This window comes from Fistularia commersonii, chromosome 7, assembly GCF_037954325.1.
Source record: "Fistularia commersonii isolate RoL2024-O1a breed Wild chromosome 7, RoL_Fcom_v1.0, whole genome shotgun sequence".
NCBI classification, from domain to species: domain Eukaryota; kingdom Metazoa; phylum Chordata; class Actinopteri; order Syngnathiformes; family Fistulariidae; genus Fistularia; species Fistularia commersonii.
The window spans coordinates 7853742-7868847 of record NC_141290.1 but is presented as its reverse complement, the minus strand read 5'-3'; the positions used below and the strand labels follow the sequence as shown (position 1 = coordinate 7868847).

Sequence of the window (15106 nt, the reverse complement as noted above, 5' to 3'; positions counted from 1 at the left end):
AGCCGGGAGGGGCCGGGAGGGGCCGAGGGTGGCCGGGGATGGCCGGGGGTGGCTGGGGTGGCCTGACGCCCGAAAAAACACCGCTTCCACGGCAGATGACGGCCTTCGAAACCCTTCAATCCACTCCCGACAGGGTTCCTCTTACCGCCACACCAAGTGACCAGAGACATGGAGAACTTCTGTGTCCTGCATGAAGGTTTTGTTGTTGGTTCGTCGTCCATTCGTGCAGCAGCCCGTCTCTGAATGTCATCCTGTTTGAAGACATCCAACTTTGTACCGGAGGGGAGAATGTGCCCGAATGACTACAGACCTCTGACATCTGTAGTCGTGAAGAGTTTGGAAAGTCTCATCCTGTCCTTCATCAAAACCGATCACCGACCCCCGCCTGGAGCCTTCACCGTTGGCCTCTGCTCCGCAAGGGCGCAAACCGCTTTGCAGATGACGCCGTCAACCCCGGCTCCACCGAGTCCTCCGGCACCCGGACCGGCCGAGTACCCATAACACCACGGTCCCGCGCACCAAGTGGCTCCAGCTGCAGATTCCCCACTCTATCTGTGAGAGGACTTCAGACTTTCTCACCACCAGGAAATAATAAGTGCGGGACGGAGGCCATCTGAGCGCCACAAGGTCCGTTCTCTCTCCTTATCTTTTCTCTCTTCACACCGATGACTGCACCTCGAGCCACTCCTCCATCAAGCCGGTGAAGTATGCGCTCCTGGGCCTTATCAAGGACAACCATGACTCAACAGGAGGATGTGGTTTCACATGTCGCAGCGTTGTTTACATTTCACAATCCGGAGCCGCAAGTTCAGGTCCACCAGGACCAAAACCACCAGACATCTGAACAGTTTTTTCCCTCGGACCATCTCGACTCATCTCAGCCCACCGTCCCCGAAGACACTTTTTTTTCTCATTGCGTACACATCCCAATTAAATTGCATATATGTTCAAGCACAATTTGTGACAAATTGCTTGTTTTTCTTATTTCTAAACTTACCGTTATACCGCGCTGTTGCACCAAGAAAAATTCCTGTGTACATTGTTCATTTGGTGGGATTTTGATTCTAAGTTTGGGTCCACTTACCAGATACTACCATCTGATTACCCCTACTTTTATTATCATTATTATTGTTATTTGTCAGTCATTAATCACTTAGTGCTTATGAGGCCTTCTAATTTCCTTGTATATTTCATTTCACCACATACCTCCAATCTGTCCCCTTGGCGGTTTGGAGGTCTTATGGTTTGTACGCATCCAAGTTTCAGATGTGCTTTTGGTTTCAGTACCAGCGGAGCTGCTGCACGTGCCATGCCAAGTGAATCAACTTGACGATAAAGCCTAGATTTTACCAATGTATGCACATTTTGAAAGTGATCCGCCCCCGCATAGCCCAGTTGTCTTTTCCTGGCTCTGCATGCCTCGTACTGACAAACAAGACTAGGATCATCAGGGTTTGGAGAAAGAGGTCCTCTCCTGCCATGTTCACCTGGCGGTAGACTCATGACAGAGCTCTGGACTGACTATAAAAGCAATAAAGCACAAGTTGTGCCCAAATATCTATACAATTTAATGTGGTGGTACATGGTAGTACACCCACAAGTTGGTCGATGTCACATCGCATAATCTGCCATCATTATTTTTTGACGATGGTTAATGTAAGAGAAGAATCGACAGCTCATATCGGGGACAGACCCGCTTTCTTATTACCTCTTAGAGTTGTGTTTTTTTTTTTTTAACGGGAGGAGAATGACATATGTACTTGGTAAATCAAAGTGACACTAGCAGAGGGGTCAGGACAGCACATGCTGAAGGGAAATGTAAACTCACCTGTTGTCGACAACTGGTGTGTATGCTATGTTAAGAAGATGTCTGATATGAAAACGTACGGAACTACTATCAGTTCTGAGGCAAACAGATTGCTTCTCATTGGTTAAGTCGATTGTGATTTTGGTCTGCATAAAGACGCTATGGCCCCCACGTCGGAAAAGAGTTCAATAGCATAGCAGAAGGTCACGTGTATGATGACATTCATGACATTCAACATTCATGACCCACTGCAATATTGTTGTTTAATTCTGGTTGTGTATTTTTCCCCCTCACTGTTCCTTGATTTTGCCCATCGTTACCCCTGATCTTGTTGTTGTCGTCTGCTGTCCATTTATTTGTGGATGTCTTACTCTTCCGTCTTTGCTTTTGTATTTATATTTATAATCGCAGCGAGTCACGAACGTTGGGATTTATGTTAATACTTGTTTGCTGTGTGATTTTGGGGGTGTGGTTTGGGGTGCAAGGAGCTCTTTTTTTTTTTTTAGCTGAAATTGAGCGGGAACAGTTAGTTGTACTGCAGGTGTTTGTGGCATGGCTGTGGCCGACAACAGCTATTGCTTATTAAATGGCCGTTCTACTGTCAACCAGGTGTTTTTCCTCAATAAAAGCTACAATCTTCACATTAATTTTCCTTTTTCTTTGTGCCATTTCGATGAAGATTGGCCCCGGGGCCTCAGCAGCCTTTTGCGCGCCCTTGGATCCACGCCTCCATATCCCGGCGTTCCCCGCGGCGCGTCTGATCCAGTCCGCGGCTCATCCTCGTCTCCCCTCCGTCGCCCGTCTCCGGACTCCCATTTCCGCCGAGGCGAAGGGGATATTTTCCGGAATATCGGTTGAAGGAGGAGGCGCCGGGGGGGGGGGCCATGACATGGAAATGACGAGGACCAGGCCGTCTTTGTACGGGGACATCGGTAATGAGCTTATTGCTTCTCGGGTTCACTAATCTGGAAGAACCGGGCCGCGGCGCGGTTGTTTACGGCAGCTGGAGACGATTTACGGCAGATCCCCTCGAAATGTGATGACAGGAGGACCTGTCTGGAGGTGTGAGGTGGATTACAGCCTCTCTCAAGCCTGTTAATAGCAAAAACAAAATTAATGTTTAATATTTGATTGTTATTTTCAAGGCACTGTAAGAACAACTGAATCGCTTTTTTTTATATTTCCATTTCTGTGTGCACTGTGAAGGAGATCGTGCTGACATGTATTTCAGGTTGTAGTTAGAAAAGCGCCAGATGTTTCCTTGGAGATCCCTGGATCAGATTTGTGTCTGGTGTGACGCTTTCTCTCAGCTCACGGCCTTGGATTCTGGAGCGATCGCTCGGCGGTGCACGAGGCAGCCGCCCAGGGTCGCGCCCTCCAGCTGCAGCAGCTCATCGAAAGCGGCGCGGCGGTCAACATCGTGGCTGTGGATTCCATCACCCCGCTGCACGAAGCCTGCATCCAGGGGCAGACCCAGTGTGTCCGGCTCCTGCTAAATGCCGGCGCGCAGGTGGGGACGGCGTCGGTGACCTCGGGGTCACGGCGGCGTCGAATCGGTAGCGTGACCGTTTTGTCCGCGGCCTCCAGGTGGACGCCCGGAACATCGACGGCAGCACGCCGCTGTGTGACGCCTGCGCGGCCGGGAGCCTGGAGTGCGTCAAGCTGCTGCTGGAATACGGGGCGTCCGTGAACCCGCCGCTGTTTACCTTCTCGCCGCTCCACGAGGCCTGCATGGGAGGTGCGTCAGGTCAAGTGCATAGATTAGTCCCATCACGATGTTTTTTGGAGTTTAAAAGGATGGGGTTTCATTGGAAATCCTTTCCGGCTTTGCTTCACGCTGCAGGAGATCAGACTTGTTAATTCCTCTCCATTCAGCCGCCGGCAACCATAACAACCGATCTTTAACTTAAAAACAAACAAAAATGTGCAATATCTCATTTCTGTGCAATATTCAGAAACTGTGCAATATTTCATCTCATAACAGCTACACTGTGCAATATTTCATCTCATCTCATAACTGCTACACTATAATGTTCCCTTCTATCATACTATTGTGCACTCCTTACCTCACTTGTTACTAAGACACTTATAGTTTATCACTGCTTACTAAGACACTTTATAGTTTCACTGAAACACTTTATAGTTTATAGTTTATTTTTATTTCTAATTCTGCCTTTCTTGTATTATTTATTACTGTTATATTTTCTGTAACTCTGGCACTGCAATTTCCTTCAGGATTAATAAAGTTGTTCTTATTCTTATTCTTATTCTTAAATTGACAAATTAAACCCTCCCCTTCCTGATAGGTAACTCAGACTGCGTCCAGCTCATGATCGATCAGGGGGCTTCCATGGAAGCTCACGACTGCCACTACGGCACGCCCCTCCACGTCGCCTGTGCGAGGCAACACTACGACTGCGCGAGAGTTCTCCTCAATGCAGGTGAGCCAGCGACGGAATCGAAAAAGGGAACATAATCACAAGCAAAATGCACTTTTCCTCTTTCTCGACGTCTATCACAGGTCCGATTGTTCACCGATAAAAAGTCATGATGTCATAATACTCCTTTGCACCTTTGGCTCAGAGCACTTTCACCACAGCTCACTTTTTTTTAAAATTTCAATTCAGTATGAGGCTGATGCCAACAAATTAAGAAATCACAGCTAGGTTTGTCACTCTTGATGTTTTTTTCTCGCCTTCTAAAGGGGCGAATGTGAATGCCGCCAAGCTCCACGAGACGGCTCTCCATCACGCGGCCAAAGCCAGGAACGTGGACTTGATCGAGCTGCTGGTGGAGTTCGGAGGGAGCGTGTACGCCAGGGACAACCTGAACAAGAAACCCATCCACTACACCGGCTTCGGATCCCCCTCGTACCTCTGTTTCCAGTTCTATGAGAGTAAGCCCGCTCGCAAACAGCCTCCGGGACGTTTGTGTGCGTCATCGAGCCGAGATAAAACACGTTGTGTCTTTACTTTATCCTCCCCCCCCCGTAGCCACCCCTCTCAGCCTGCAGCAGATCAGCAGGGTGGCCGTGAGGAGGACTCTCGGCATCAGAGCGCTCGAGATTATTTCCAAGCTGGGCTTGCCGACTCGCATCAGACGCTTCCTGGCTTACATGCCCCCTCCCGTCTTTGAGCTCTGAGGACCAGGTGCTGTGGAGATGCTGCTGTGAGTCTTAAAATCTGCTGAATCACACTGGAGACGTCATGCCAGGATGATGCGTTCAGACCGTTAGTACAGAAATACAAGACATAGTTTTTTTTCTTTAAATGTGACATGTTTTAGCTCAGGAAAAAGTTGCACTTTACAATGACAAAAAAAGCTCTTCTATTTCTCCTTCAAAACGGCACACCTTGAAATCATGCAAGCACACACTCTAAGAAAGTGTGTGTGAGTCAGTTATCGCAACACACTTGTATCTCCTGGAATTGCCTGTTTGTGGTGTCCCATTAAAATCGGGCTGATTGTGGACTGAAATCAACCTTTACTGCCAGACTGGAGGTCAAAGTACATCCACAAATGGATGCCGTTATTTACATCCGACTGCGATTCCACTAAACCGTGACGACAACCGACTTTGCAAGCAGCTCCGTGGACAGAGAAGAGTTTCTCACAAAGATGGCCGACCATAAAAGATGCACCCGGTCAAGTTCTACCAGGAAGAAGGTAGTTGTTGCGTGTAACTTGCAAACTTAGGTAACCGCTACCCCTATATCATCGATTGTATTCGTAAGTAACGCTGCTCTTATTTGTAAATACAACACGTTGCTATACATTCATTGAAATTGTGTCAATAAAAAACAGTTGGACTGTTTTTTGTGTTAAAGGCATCACTACATCGGTGTATTTTAGTGACATATTATTATTTTAGTATCGCATAGTCAAGCCAAGCCGCATTTAACTGATCATTCGTGACGACACGTTTGTCCTCTCAGTGTTGTCTAGGATGACGGTGTCTAACGTCACCCTCTGCAGGTCATCATTTTAAGGCAGGAACTCGGTGACTGCGTCTTACACACTTCTTATCCATGATGTATTGCCACTCTAATAGCAGCTTTGCTGAAGAACTGTCCAGGAGAAAAAAAGGAGCATGGAGATAAATTCCAGTATAAATTGCCTTTAATTTGGGTCGACCTGTCGACCGGCTCATGGAATACACACGTGGACGTTTGTATCAGCTAAATAGACACAGATAAATGGAACGGGACAGATGATTGGGCGGATAGTAAACTATTGGAAGGACGTCTTTCCATTGCAACTCTGATAAAGGAGCAGGAACTCTACAACGGGGTCTCCATGAGAGGGGCTCTTCATGGTGAGCTTAATCTACACTCCGTTGACGTTTCTTACCGGAGACTTTTGCGACTTGTGATCCAGTTTGGACCTGGAGAGCGTCTGACGCCTTAGCTTAGGTCCAGACTGGGGCGGACGGTTCTCGGCCGTCTCGTCATTGCAGTTGGCCGCCGGCGCGTCGGAGTTCTCCTCGGCCCCGATTCCATCTCCCTGCCACTGCGCCATCGCAGCGCGCAGACTGTTCAGCCACTGCTGCTTGTGGTAAACGTCGTTGACGTGCAGTGTGTGGGACTGGCCGTGGGATGGATCCAGTGAGCTTACGCGGAAACTGTTTCTTGCTGCAGGGACAAAAAACAGCGTTTTAAGTTTTTTCATGGACTATGAAACATCAATGATGTCATCATAGCAAAACCAATAGATTAAAACAAAGTGTGTGTGTGTGTGTGTGAGTGCTTCAAACATCCAAAGAAGGAGCTGACTTTCCTCTCATCAAAGAGAGGCTGTTCTCAGTTGCAAACATGGAATGGATGAAGATTTCAAAATCAAAATGAGATTTTGATTCGCCGTATACGGCTGGAAAGGAGTGCGGCTGTTCTTCATGACCCTCCTGAGTGCAGCCCTTGGAAGCAGGGATGCAGAACCCCAGCCTACCTTTCTCTCCGGTGGTGAAAGCCCCTCTGAAGGAGCCCCCCACGCGGACATCTCCGTCCTGTACGTCCTCCACCGCCAGGTGCCGCACAGGGATGGGCCGCCGGTACACCTGGAAGCAGCTCCTGTCGTTGCGTGTCACAGGCCGGGTCAGGACGAGCAGGTCGGAGAAGAGGAACACGTACAGCCTCTGTGGAGGGACGTCGCCGTCGGTTTAACGACCGAGGGCTCGGTTAGTTTTCCCCCCGTGACGTACGGCCGCCCGCTCCTCACCATGCCGCTCTTGTTGCGCAGCTGTCCGTGGCACAGCAGGGCCTTGCAGCTGTCCAGGACCGGGTCTCGCTGCTTTTCGTCCAGATATTCCAGCTTGTCGATGTAATACTGGCACTCCGACTCCCCTTTCCTCACGTTGATGTCGGAGAGAACCTCCTGGATGATGGTGACCTGGAAAGAGACACATTTATGAGTAAAGTTATATTCGAAGATACAAAAAGGTCATTTATCAGCTCTTTATCAATGCAGGTCATATCACATAATATTAAGCATCGTTGTTCCCCATTATCTCACGAGGTGCTGGAAGCACTAAAGTTGATTTTTAACTCATCAATGCCTCAGATTGTGAGTGAATTTTCAAACACTGTCACCTGGAAATAAAAGTAATTATGTAAAATTGACAGGATTCATACCAGACAATCGACATTAGTGGTCGACTTCTTGACAGATGATATAAATGAATAAATCCCCCAAAATGTACCGCCAATATAGAACTATAAGACTAACCATATAAAACTATATAAGACATATAAGACTTGCGTAATTTCCCGACTATTGAGCGCACCTCAATATAAGCCCCACCGGCTAGCTGATCGCTATCTCGGGCTTCCTCCTGCGCACTAAAACCGTCAAAGTCGTCTTCTTTGGTGTCGGAGTTGAACGGACTCAGAATTTCCCGATCATTTTAATCAGTCCGATGTGACGAGGATAAATGTTTTAGCGGCGTGAAGCTCGTTAGCGTCCCCCACCCAAAAAAGTCCACATATTAGCCGCATCGTTGTTTACGTGAACAAAAGTCGCGGCTTATCGTCCAGAAATTACGGTATATAAAAACTAAAAGACATATAGGACTGTTGAAGGCGATATAAAAGTCTATGAGACCATAATACACAATAACACCGTATAAGGCTGTATAAAATACACAAGACTGCAAACTACAGGTTTGTAAGCTTTGGCAAGACTTGAAATGAAGATATCATACAGCTCTTTCCAGGCTGGCTATGTCCGGGTGCTCAGGAGGAGTGTGCCGAAGGATTTCCCGCAGCAGAAGCGGGTATTTCACCAAGCGTGAACGCGGGATGTCGAGGAAACTCCACAGGTCCAGCTTCCGGCTGAAGGGGGACTCCAGGCAGCGCTGGAGGAAGTCCTGCACCCGCCGGTCCTGCTTCTTCTGATCGAGCAGCGCTTTGGCCGCGAGCTGGTTGCTGCAGTAATCTTTGTAGGCGTTGAGGCCGGGCAGCTATGGAGAAGGCGTTTTATCGGGGAGAATTAAAAAAAAATGAGTTTAAAGGTAGACCTGCTTTGATGATACACCAGGGCTTTTCCACACTCACCCAGTCTACGACTATTTGTCCGATCTCAGCGACCGTCCCGTCAATACCCGTCCCCTCCATCAGCTTCATCAGCAAGTCTGCGAAAATAGAAAACATCTGAATGTAGCAAAAAGCTGAGGAGTTACGGGATGACCGCGACAGACGGCGTCCACATCCATGTCTGTGTTGAGAGATCGCACTGGTTTGCTGCACATTCTCTCCCAGCAGGCGCAATCGGCGTGGGGACGCGGTCTTTGGTTGAAATATGAATTCCTCATATCCTGTCCAACTATCGCAAACCATTCATATCCACGTAATGAATCCTTCTTGTGTTTGATGTTGATATTCGGTTGTTCTCAACTTAACAATTCGAATTTGGACGTTTCTTGCACGACTAATGATTTTACATTTGAGGTGCTTCTCCCTTCGAGGTGAGAGTGACCACTCACCCTCGTGTAAAGGGATGTAGGCGTCCAGGTCCCCAAAAATCTGCGCCAGCTCTTCCTCTGTCATGATGGAGAGCTTCAGCATGGGATCGTGGTACGCCTTCATGGGAGCACAGAAACGAGTCAGCAAGGAGGAAACTGGCGGCTGGCGCCGGATCCAAGTTTCCTCACCTTTCGTGCAAGCTGGAGGTCTTCGATGAGATCTTGCTCTCCCCGGTAAAGCTCATAAATCGCCTGGGGAATAAACGGTATTAAAACCGCCGGTTAAATCCTCGACAGTTTCAACCGAGGTGTCGCAAATGCTGAACGAAGGAAAGGTGGAGACCTCTTGTCTCTTGATCTCCTGAGTGGAGAACGAACTCTTCTGCTGAACGTCGAGCATCTCGGACCACAGGGTGCTCTTCCTGCGTTTGGTCGGCGTCAGACCCGCCGCCTTGTTGGCTTTGCAGGACAACCCCGGTGAGCGGACATCACACCGCGCAGACATGGACTGGGAACAGATAGGTCACCTTAGGGTCGCCGTCTCACACATAAGGATTGTGACGGTCGGGCAACGTCTATTACCTGAAGCGTCTGGCCAAAACGGCGCACTGTTCCGTTCTTTGATGGAGAAATCAGGTTGACCAGCGAGGAAACTTTGGGGAGATGACGCACGCGCTTGGTATGAGGTTCCTGGGATACAGGGACGTGAATACTCTTAACTTTGAGCCTATTTGTTACGAACTAAGCAGTTAGAAGTGCGAGGGAGGACTCGCTTGCCCTGGTCGGTTTCGCTTAAAAACAGATAAGAGGCACAGACACTCAGAAAAATAAAGGTTGCAGGTTTTTTTAAACAGTGAATGTAAACTTCTGGTTTCGACCGTATGGCTACACATATTCAATTGAACCGTCCCTATTTTGATTGCCTCTAGGGATTCCTACTTCACGGGCGCGGGACGGACGGTGCACGAGATTTGTATCGAAAGGACGACTCTCACCTTCATATCGAAACTCGACAAGCTGACCGTGTCATCTTCCTTCTCTTTGCGCTTTCGCTTCTGCAACAAAAACATAAAGCCTTCCTACAATGGTCGCCAAGCACTCTTGACTTTTCTGGGCTGAGAGTACGTGCATAAAACTGTAACCGGAACTGCAGAGGAGATTCATGGATGAAGGAAAAGAGGACTGGCGGGAAGGTGGTGTGAGAGGAGAGGATGCAGAGGAGAAGATTACATGGAGCCAGGTGATTGGCGGTGGGTTAGATGGAGGCAGGTGATTGGCTGTGGCGACCCATGAAGGAAGCAGCCCGAGGAAAGGAGGAGACAGGTGACTGCACTCAGACATGATGATAGTGTTTTTAACATCAACTCACTAGACTGAAGTCCCATGGTGTGCCCGGTGTGAGAAAGGTAAAGGAGCTCCCCCTCTGCAAAGGAGGTCTGCAGAGAAGAAAGCAAGAAAGATAGATTATATCTATTTGTTCATAGATGCGGGGTTTCTGCAGGCATCAGCTAATCTAATTTGATATTTTTTAATCCCACTTTAAGAAAATTTAACGCCCATGTCTAACTGCAGATACGTTTATTTACAATAATGCCAATCATTTACATCCAGAATAGATTTCGCACAATAGCAGATACAGGACTGTCTCAGAAAATTAAAATATTGTGATAAAGTTTTTTATCTTCTGTAATGCAATTACAAAAACAAAAAATTCATACATTCTGGATTCATTACAAATCAACTGAAATATTGCAAGCCTTTTACTATTTTATTATTGCTGATTATGGCTTACATCTTAAAAAAACTCAAAAATCCTATCTCAAAATATTAGAATATCACGAAAAAGTAATTTTTGTTTTTTTAATTGCATTGCAGAAGATAAAGAACTTTATCACAATATTATAATTTTCTGAGACAGTCCTGTATGTACAAATGACCTCGTGAGTGACGATGGAAATAAAGAATAACATGGGCTTAACTTCGTGTTTGATTATTCATGCTTTTTTTTTTTTTTTTAAGTTTCCTTCTTGCTCCAGCTCCGGTGTTGTAACTTTGTGCACCGTTCGTAAGCAATAGCCGATTAACAGGTTTCGCTTATCGATCAACACCGTCATCACACCGTTCCAAACAAAATAATTAAATGTCTATATAGCCTAATCAAAATAAATTGCAAAAAGATTTCTTCCCATCAAGTGAATTTAATTTTTTTAGGCTTCTGGACATTGAACTAAATGCTTTTTAATGCTATTTAAGACCTTCATTTTTGCTAAATCTATCTAATTGCTATTAATGCCATTTAATGACCCGTGGAAACCCTAAGATAGATGGTTAGACAGCTCGTCCCTTTAGCATAATGTGTGCATAATCCAGGCACACATCAGCAGAATGAACCCATTCTAACAAATCAGTGCCCAGCTCTTAAGTATCCCATACACCGCACAGCCTGGAGACCCAAAGTCTTTCAGATGTGACGTGCATTCAAAGTGCATTTATGCATGTGTATTTATTTTGCATTTCAAAAACGCTCACAATCTTTGCAAACCAAAAAAAAAAAAAAAAAAGCTTATAGTACTCTTGAGTGTGCACTTTCACAATAAATAGATGTTCCAAACAAAGGAGACACTCCTTATAACAACTCCATAAACACAGTACCAGTGCATGTTTTTTTTTTTCTCATTTACCAGGCAGATAATTCGGTCACCTGACCAGCCAAGTGGTTGAAGCTTCTATTCCAGTATCAATTTTTGTGAACCATAGAACCTCTATGACGAATTAGAAGGACCAAGATATCTTCACGGTCGGTGGGAATCAATGAAAAAGCGTTTCCCCAATTTTAAATTCTTTATAAACAATTTTGAACTACATAAAAAAAATCCTTTAAAGTAATGGGAAAAAAACAAAAACCAAAAAATATACATTTTTATGACTGATATTCCTTTTGAACCACCAAAATAAATACATAATATATTCCCCTTACCATTAATCTATTTGTTTTTATTTGTTTTCTATTTTTTAAATAGAATTAAAAGAATTAACTCGGACAGTTAAGTGATTTCATACAAAACGAATGTCCTTACGCTTCCTCATCCCCGTCGGTATCATTGACATTCGATTCTACTTTGCCATGTTTACCTTTTCATATGTATATCTGTTTATACTATTTGTGTTCAATAAAAAATTATATTAAAAAAAAAAAAACAACGGCCGGTGGGAATTATAAACATTGACCAAAAATGTCTCAAGTCATTGGGATGATGACGCTATGGGGGAACTAATGCCTTAAAAACGAGTATTTATCACAGTTTTGCAAAACCAGCGCTTTATGCAAACAAAACCAAGACGTCAAAGACGCAACAGTGAGTTTTCCTCGGTTCAATAAACGGTAGAATAAGAAAATAGAGGCCAACTGATGCGCGGTTAGCAAAAATCCCCCATTTGCACTTGAGGGCATCACTCAACGACACCGTTAGCTCGGATATCCAGCCGGATTAAAAGAAAACACTTTGAGCTGTAACTTGATGTTTTTTAACTCCGAATCTGAGTGGGTTTTTGGAGACGCTCCGAGATGTTTTGATACTACGTACTTCTTAGAGTTGTTTTTCCGGACAGTGTCCGGAGGAGGCTCCGCGGCGTCGAAGAACCCGGCGGAGGTCGACGATCTGGAGGACGTCCGGCGGAGTTTCATCGTTGTGTTTCCGCCACCCACCTCCGTCTCCTTCATCTATCCCGGCCTTCGTTCGGAACTCAAATCCTCCTGGGAGAAAACTCGACGTTTAGCAAAGTGGAACGATATATTACAAAGACGAGACAAGTCGAGATAACAGAGCACGGCAGTGCGGAAGTTTGAATATGGCGGATCCTTGGAAATGGACCAATCAGAAGAAAGGATGCGTGAGATGGGCGGAGCCTAAGCAGAGGAACGATTTTTAAAATTATAAGTGTGTGTGTGTGTGTGTGTGTGTGTGTGTGTGTGTGTGTGTGTGTGTGTGTGTGTGTGTGTGTGTGTGTGTGTGTGTGTGTGTGTGTGTGTGTGTGTGTCATAGGCCTGCAGCAGATCCTCCACCTGCTGTGGACACCATGCACTTTCAATCCACATTCGGAGTCCAAACAGGATGTGCGTGTATGTGTATGTGTGTGTGTGTGTGTGTGTGTGTGTGTGTGCGTAATCAATTTTGCACATTTGAATAAACAGAGAAATATTGTGGATTTCTTTGCAGGAGATTCTTTCAGTCATCTTTTTTATAGCAGTCAGCACTCTGTGAGTCTCATGTAGCTCAAATGTTTGCATAAGTTAATGCATATGTGATGCCTTAACTTCTGCTGTTTTTTTTATTTCACAGGATAACAGAAGGGCATCATAACTGTAACTGTTTGCCCTGTTAATCACCCTCTGAGTTTTTCCTTACATGCGTTATTGTTTCTATAACCCCAGCGCAGCTGTAAAGAGCACTATCCCAAACAGCAACCTCCATTCTATTTGCCACTTGCTATCTGAGCGCATCACAATATGAATTTTCATGATCACTGCATGACTTGAATTGTTAGGCCGAGATTAATCAGGACCAGGATTTTAGGGGAATAAAAATACTTTTAATCAGCAAACTTAGTGGACATCAAGAAAAAATATCAACAAACAGAAATTACAAACATGGAATCTGCAGAAAATTACATCTTGAGAACCGAGGAACGCTTTACATCTTAACTTTTCTTTCAGTACTTCTTTTAAGTATATATAATATAATATGATATCATATGATAATGTTTAAATATAACAGTACATTGGCACAGTAATGTGTTACTTTCCAATTTTTTTTCTTTCGCCTCAGTGAATCAACCTTCTCGATCTTACAGGATTTTATTACAAGGATAAGTAATAAAATCTGTCAACATACAGTATCTTAGCTTGTATAAATGGTAAAATAAAAGGTTTCACCGTAGGCCTCTATTGTTGTTTATGTTGCAATGTTGTCTGGGTGGTGGCGTCATGAGGTTGACCTGGATTCATTCATGTTCATTTTGCCATATGCTGCAAAAACACGTCATCTTGCAATAATTCCCGTTTGGACCTGAGAGAGACGGGAGCAAGAAGGAAAATGCTGAGGACAGAAGTCAAAATGAGCTTCGAACAAAGATGCCAAGAAGCAAAAGTTGGTCAGAGTCGCCAGAGAGTGCTACAAGAGAGTGTCTGTTGTGAGGAACTCCGCTTTTTTGTCATCAGCTGTTCACCGTAGACTTCTGGACCTTTGTGCTGACTGACCAGTTGACTCATTGTCAGCTTCCTCCATGATCGTGCTGGTCTTTCCTCATCAGATGCTACTCCTGCAATCGCGTCTCCGGCCAGTGGCGTTTCCTCGAGCGGGCTTCACTTGTTTAAGAAAAGTAAACTGTAAACGCGGCATTTGGCTTCAGCCTCCGTTTAAAACTAGCAGCACCCACGAACTCTTTCAGCAGCTTTGCTCGGCCAAACGTGTCCAATGCAGAAGCGGTGAGAACACGGCCGTGGGTCCTTAGGATGTCGCCAACGTCCACAAGCGATTTCCCACTCCTTGCTTTCCCTCTTGTCCCTTGGAAAGCTGTGTAGCTTAGCATCAGTCTTTTGTTTCCGTTGGACTGGAAATAGCCCCCAAAAGCACCACGATGTGGCATTATTAGCGTATATACCATACCCCAACGAGCCAAAGCCAACACTTGTGCTAGTAACACCATGACAGCAGTGTGTAAAATGTTCTAAATTGTGATTTTTTTATTGTATAAGATAAAGAGTTAAGCATATTTTGTCCGAGACAGGGCTCCCTTTGATGGGCGGCCCTCAGATTATTGAGGTTCTGGTGTATAGTTACGGCGACTCTGCTGAACCCATGGGTTTCCTATGGGATTCGGGTCTGGAGAAAGCGTAGGCCACTCCATTTGATGACCCCAGTCTCCAGCAGCCGTTCCCTCATGATGTGACACGAAGGAGCTGGAGATCCTTGAAGATAAAATTAGGCCCCTATCTCTTTTGCAACCTGCCGATGACAATCTGGCACTCAAAGGCCACTTCTGCCCGAGAGCATCCTGTTTGAAGCCTCTTAATGGCTCCTTGTTGAACGGCAAGCTGTGTAAAAAGTACTGAAACAGTGAACACTTCGAAGGTTAAGAGAAGTTCACATTAAGTTCGCTTACCAAGGTTATTGAACATTTTGGGTTCATTTTGAGATTTCTCTTTAAAATTCTTAACTTTATGTGAGTGAGTGGTGTGTTTATATATGTATGTATCCATGCATGTATATGTGTGCATATGCTTTTTAAAAAAAAAAACAAAACAGGATAAATGAAAGTCACAGCTGACATAAAGTACATTTTGG

The 15106-nt window shown here is 45.5% G+C and overlaps 2 protein-coding genes across 2 annotated transcripts; one reads left to right on the top strand and one right to left on the bottom strand.

Moving 5' to 3' along the window:
• Positions 1-4: 4 nt before the first annotated feature.
• On the top strand, positions 5-5621 carry LOC147232582 (ankyrin repeat and SOCS box protein 13-like). Its single transcript, XM_086149511.1, has 7 exons — positions 5-2739; positions 3118-3317; positions 3395-3545; positions 4114-4248; positions 4512-4703; positions 4801-4975; positions 5302-5621. Exons 1-6 carry the CDS (start codon positions 2394-2396, stop codon positions 4947-4949), a joined length of 1173 nt encoding a protein of 390 aa, XP_086005637.1. The 5' UTR covers positions 5-2393; the 3' UTR covers positions 4950-4975; positions 5302-5621.
• A 287-nt stretch (positions 5622-5908) lies between these two features.
• On the bottom strand, positions 5909-12588 carry LOC147232581 (neuroepithelial cell-transforming gene 1 protein-like). The gene is made up of 12 exons (XM_086148807.1): positions 12347-12588; positions 10132-10198; positions 9758-9817; positions 9345-9452; positions 9106-9270; positions 8952-9014; positions 8784-8880; positions 8356-8432; positions 8004-8261; positions 7022-7192; positions 6752-6938; positions 5909-6438 (listed from the first exon to the last, which is right to left on the bottom strand). Exons 1-12 carry the CDS (start codon positions 12481-12483, stop codon positions 6134-6136), a joined length of 1695 nt encoding a protein of 564 aa, XP_086004933.1. The 5' UTR covers positions 12484-12588; the 3' UTR covers positions 5909-6133.
• Between the last annotated feature and the right edge of the window lie 2518 nt (positions 12589-15106).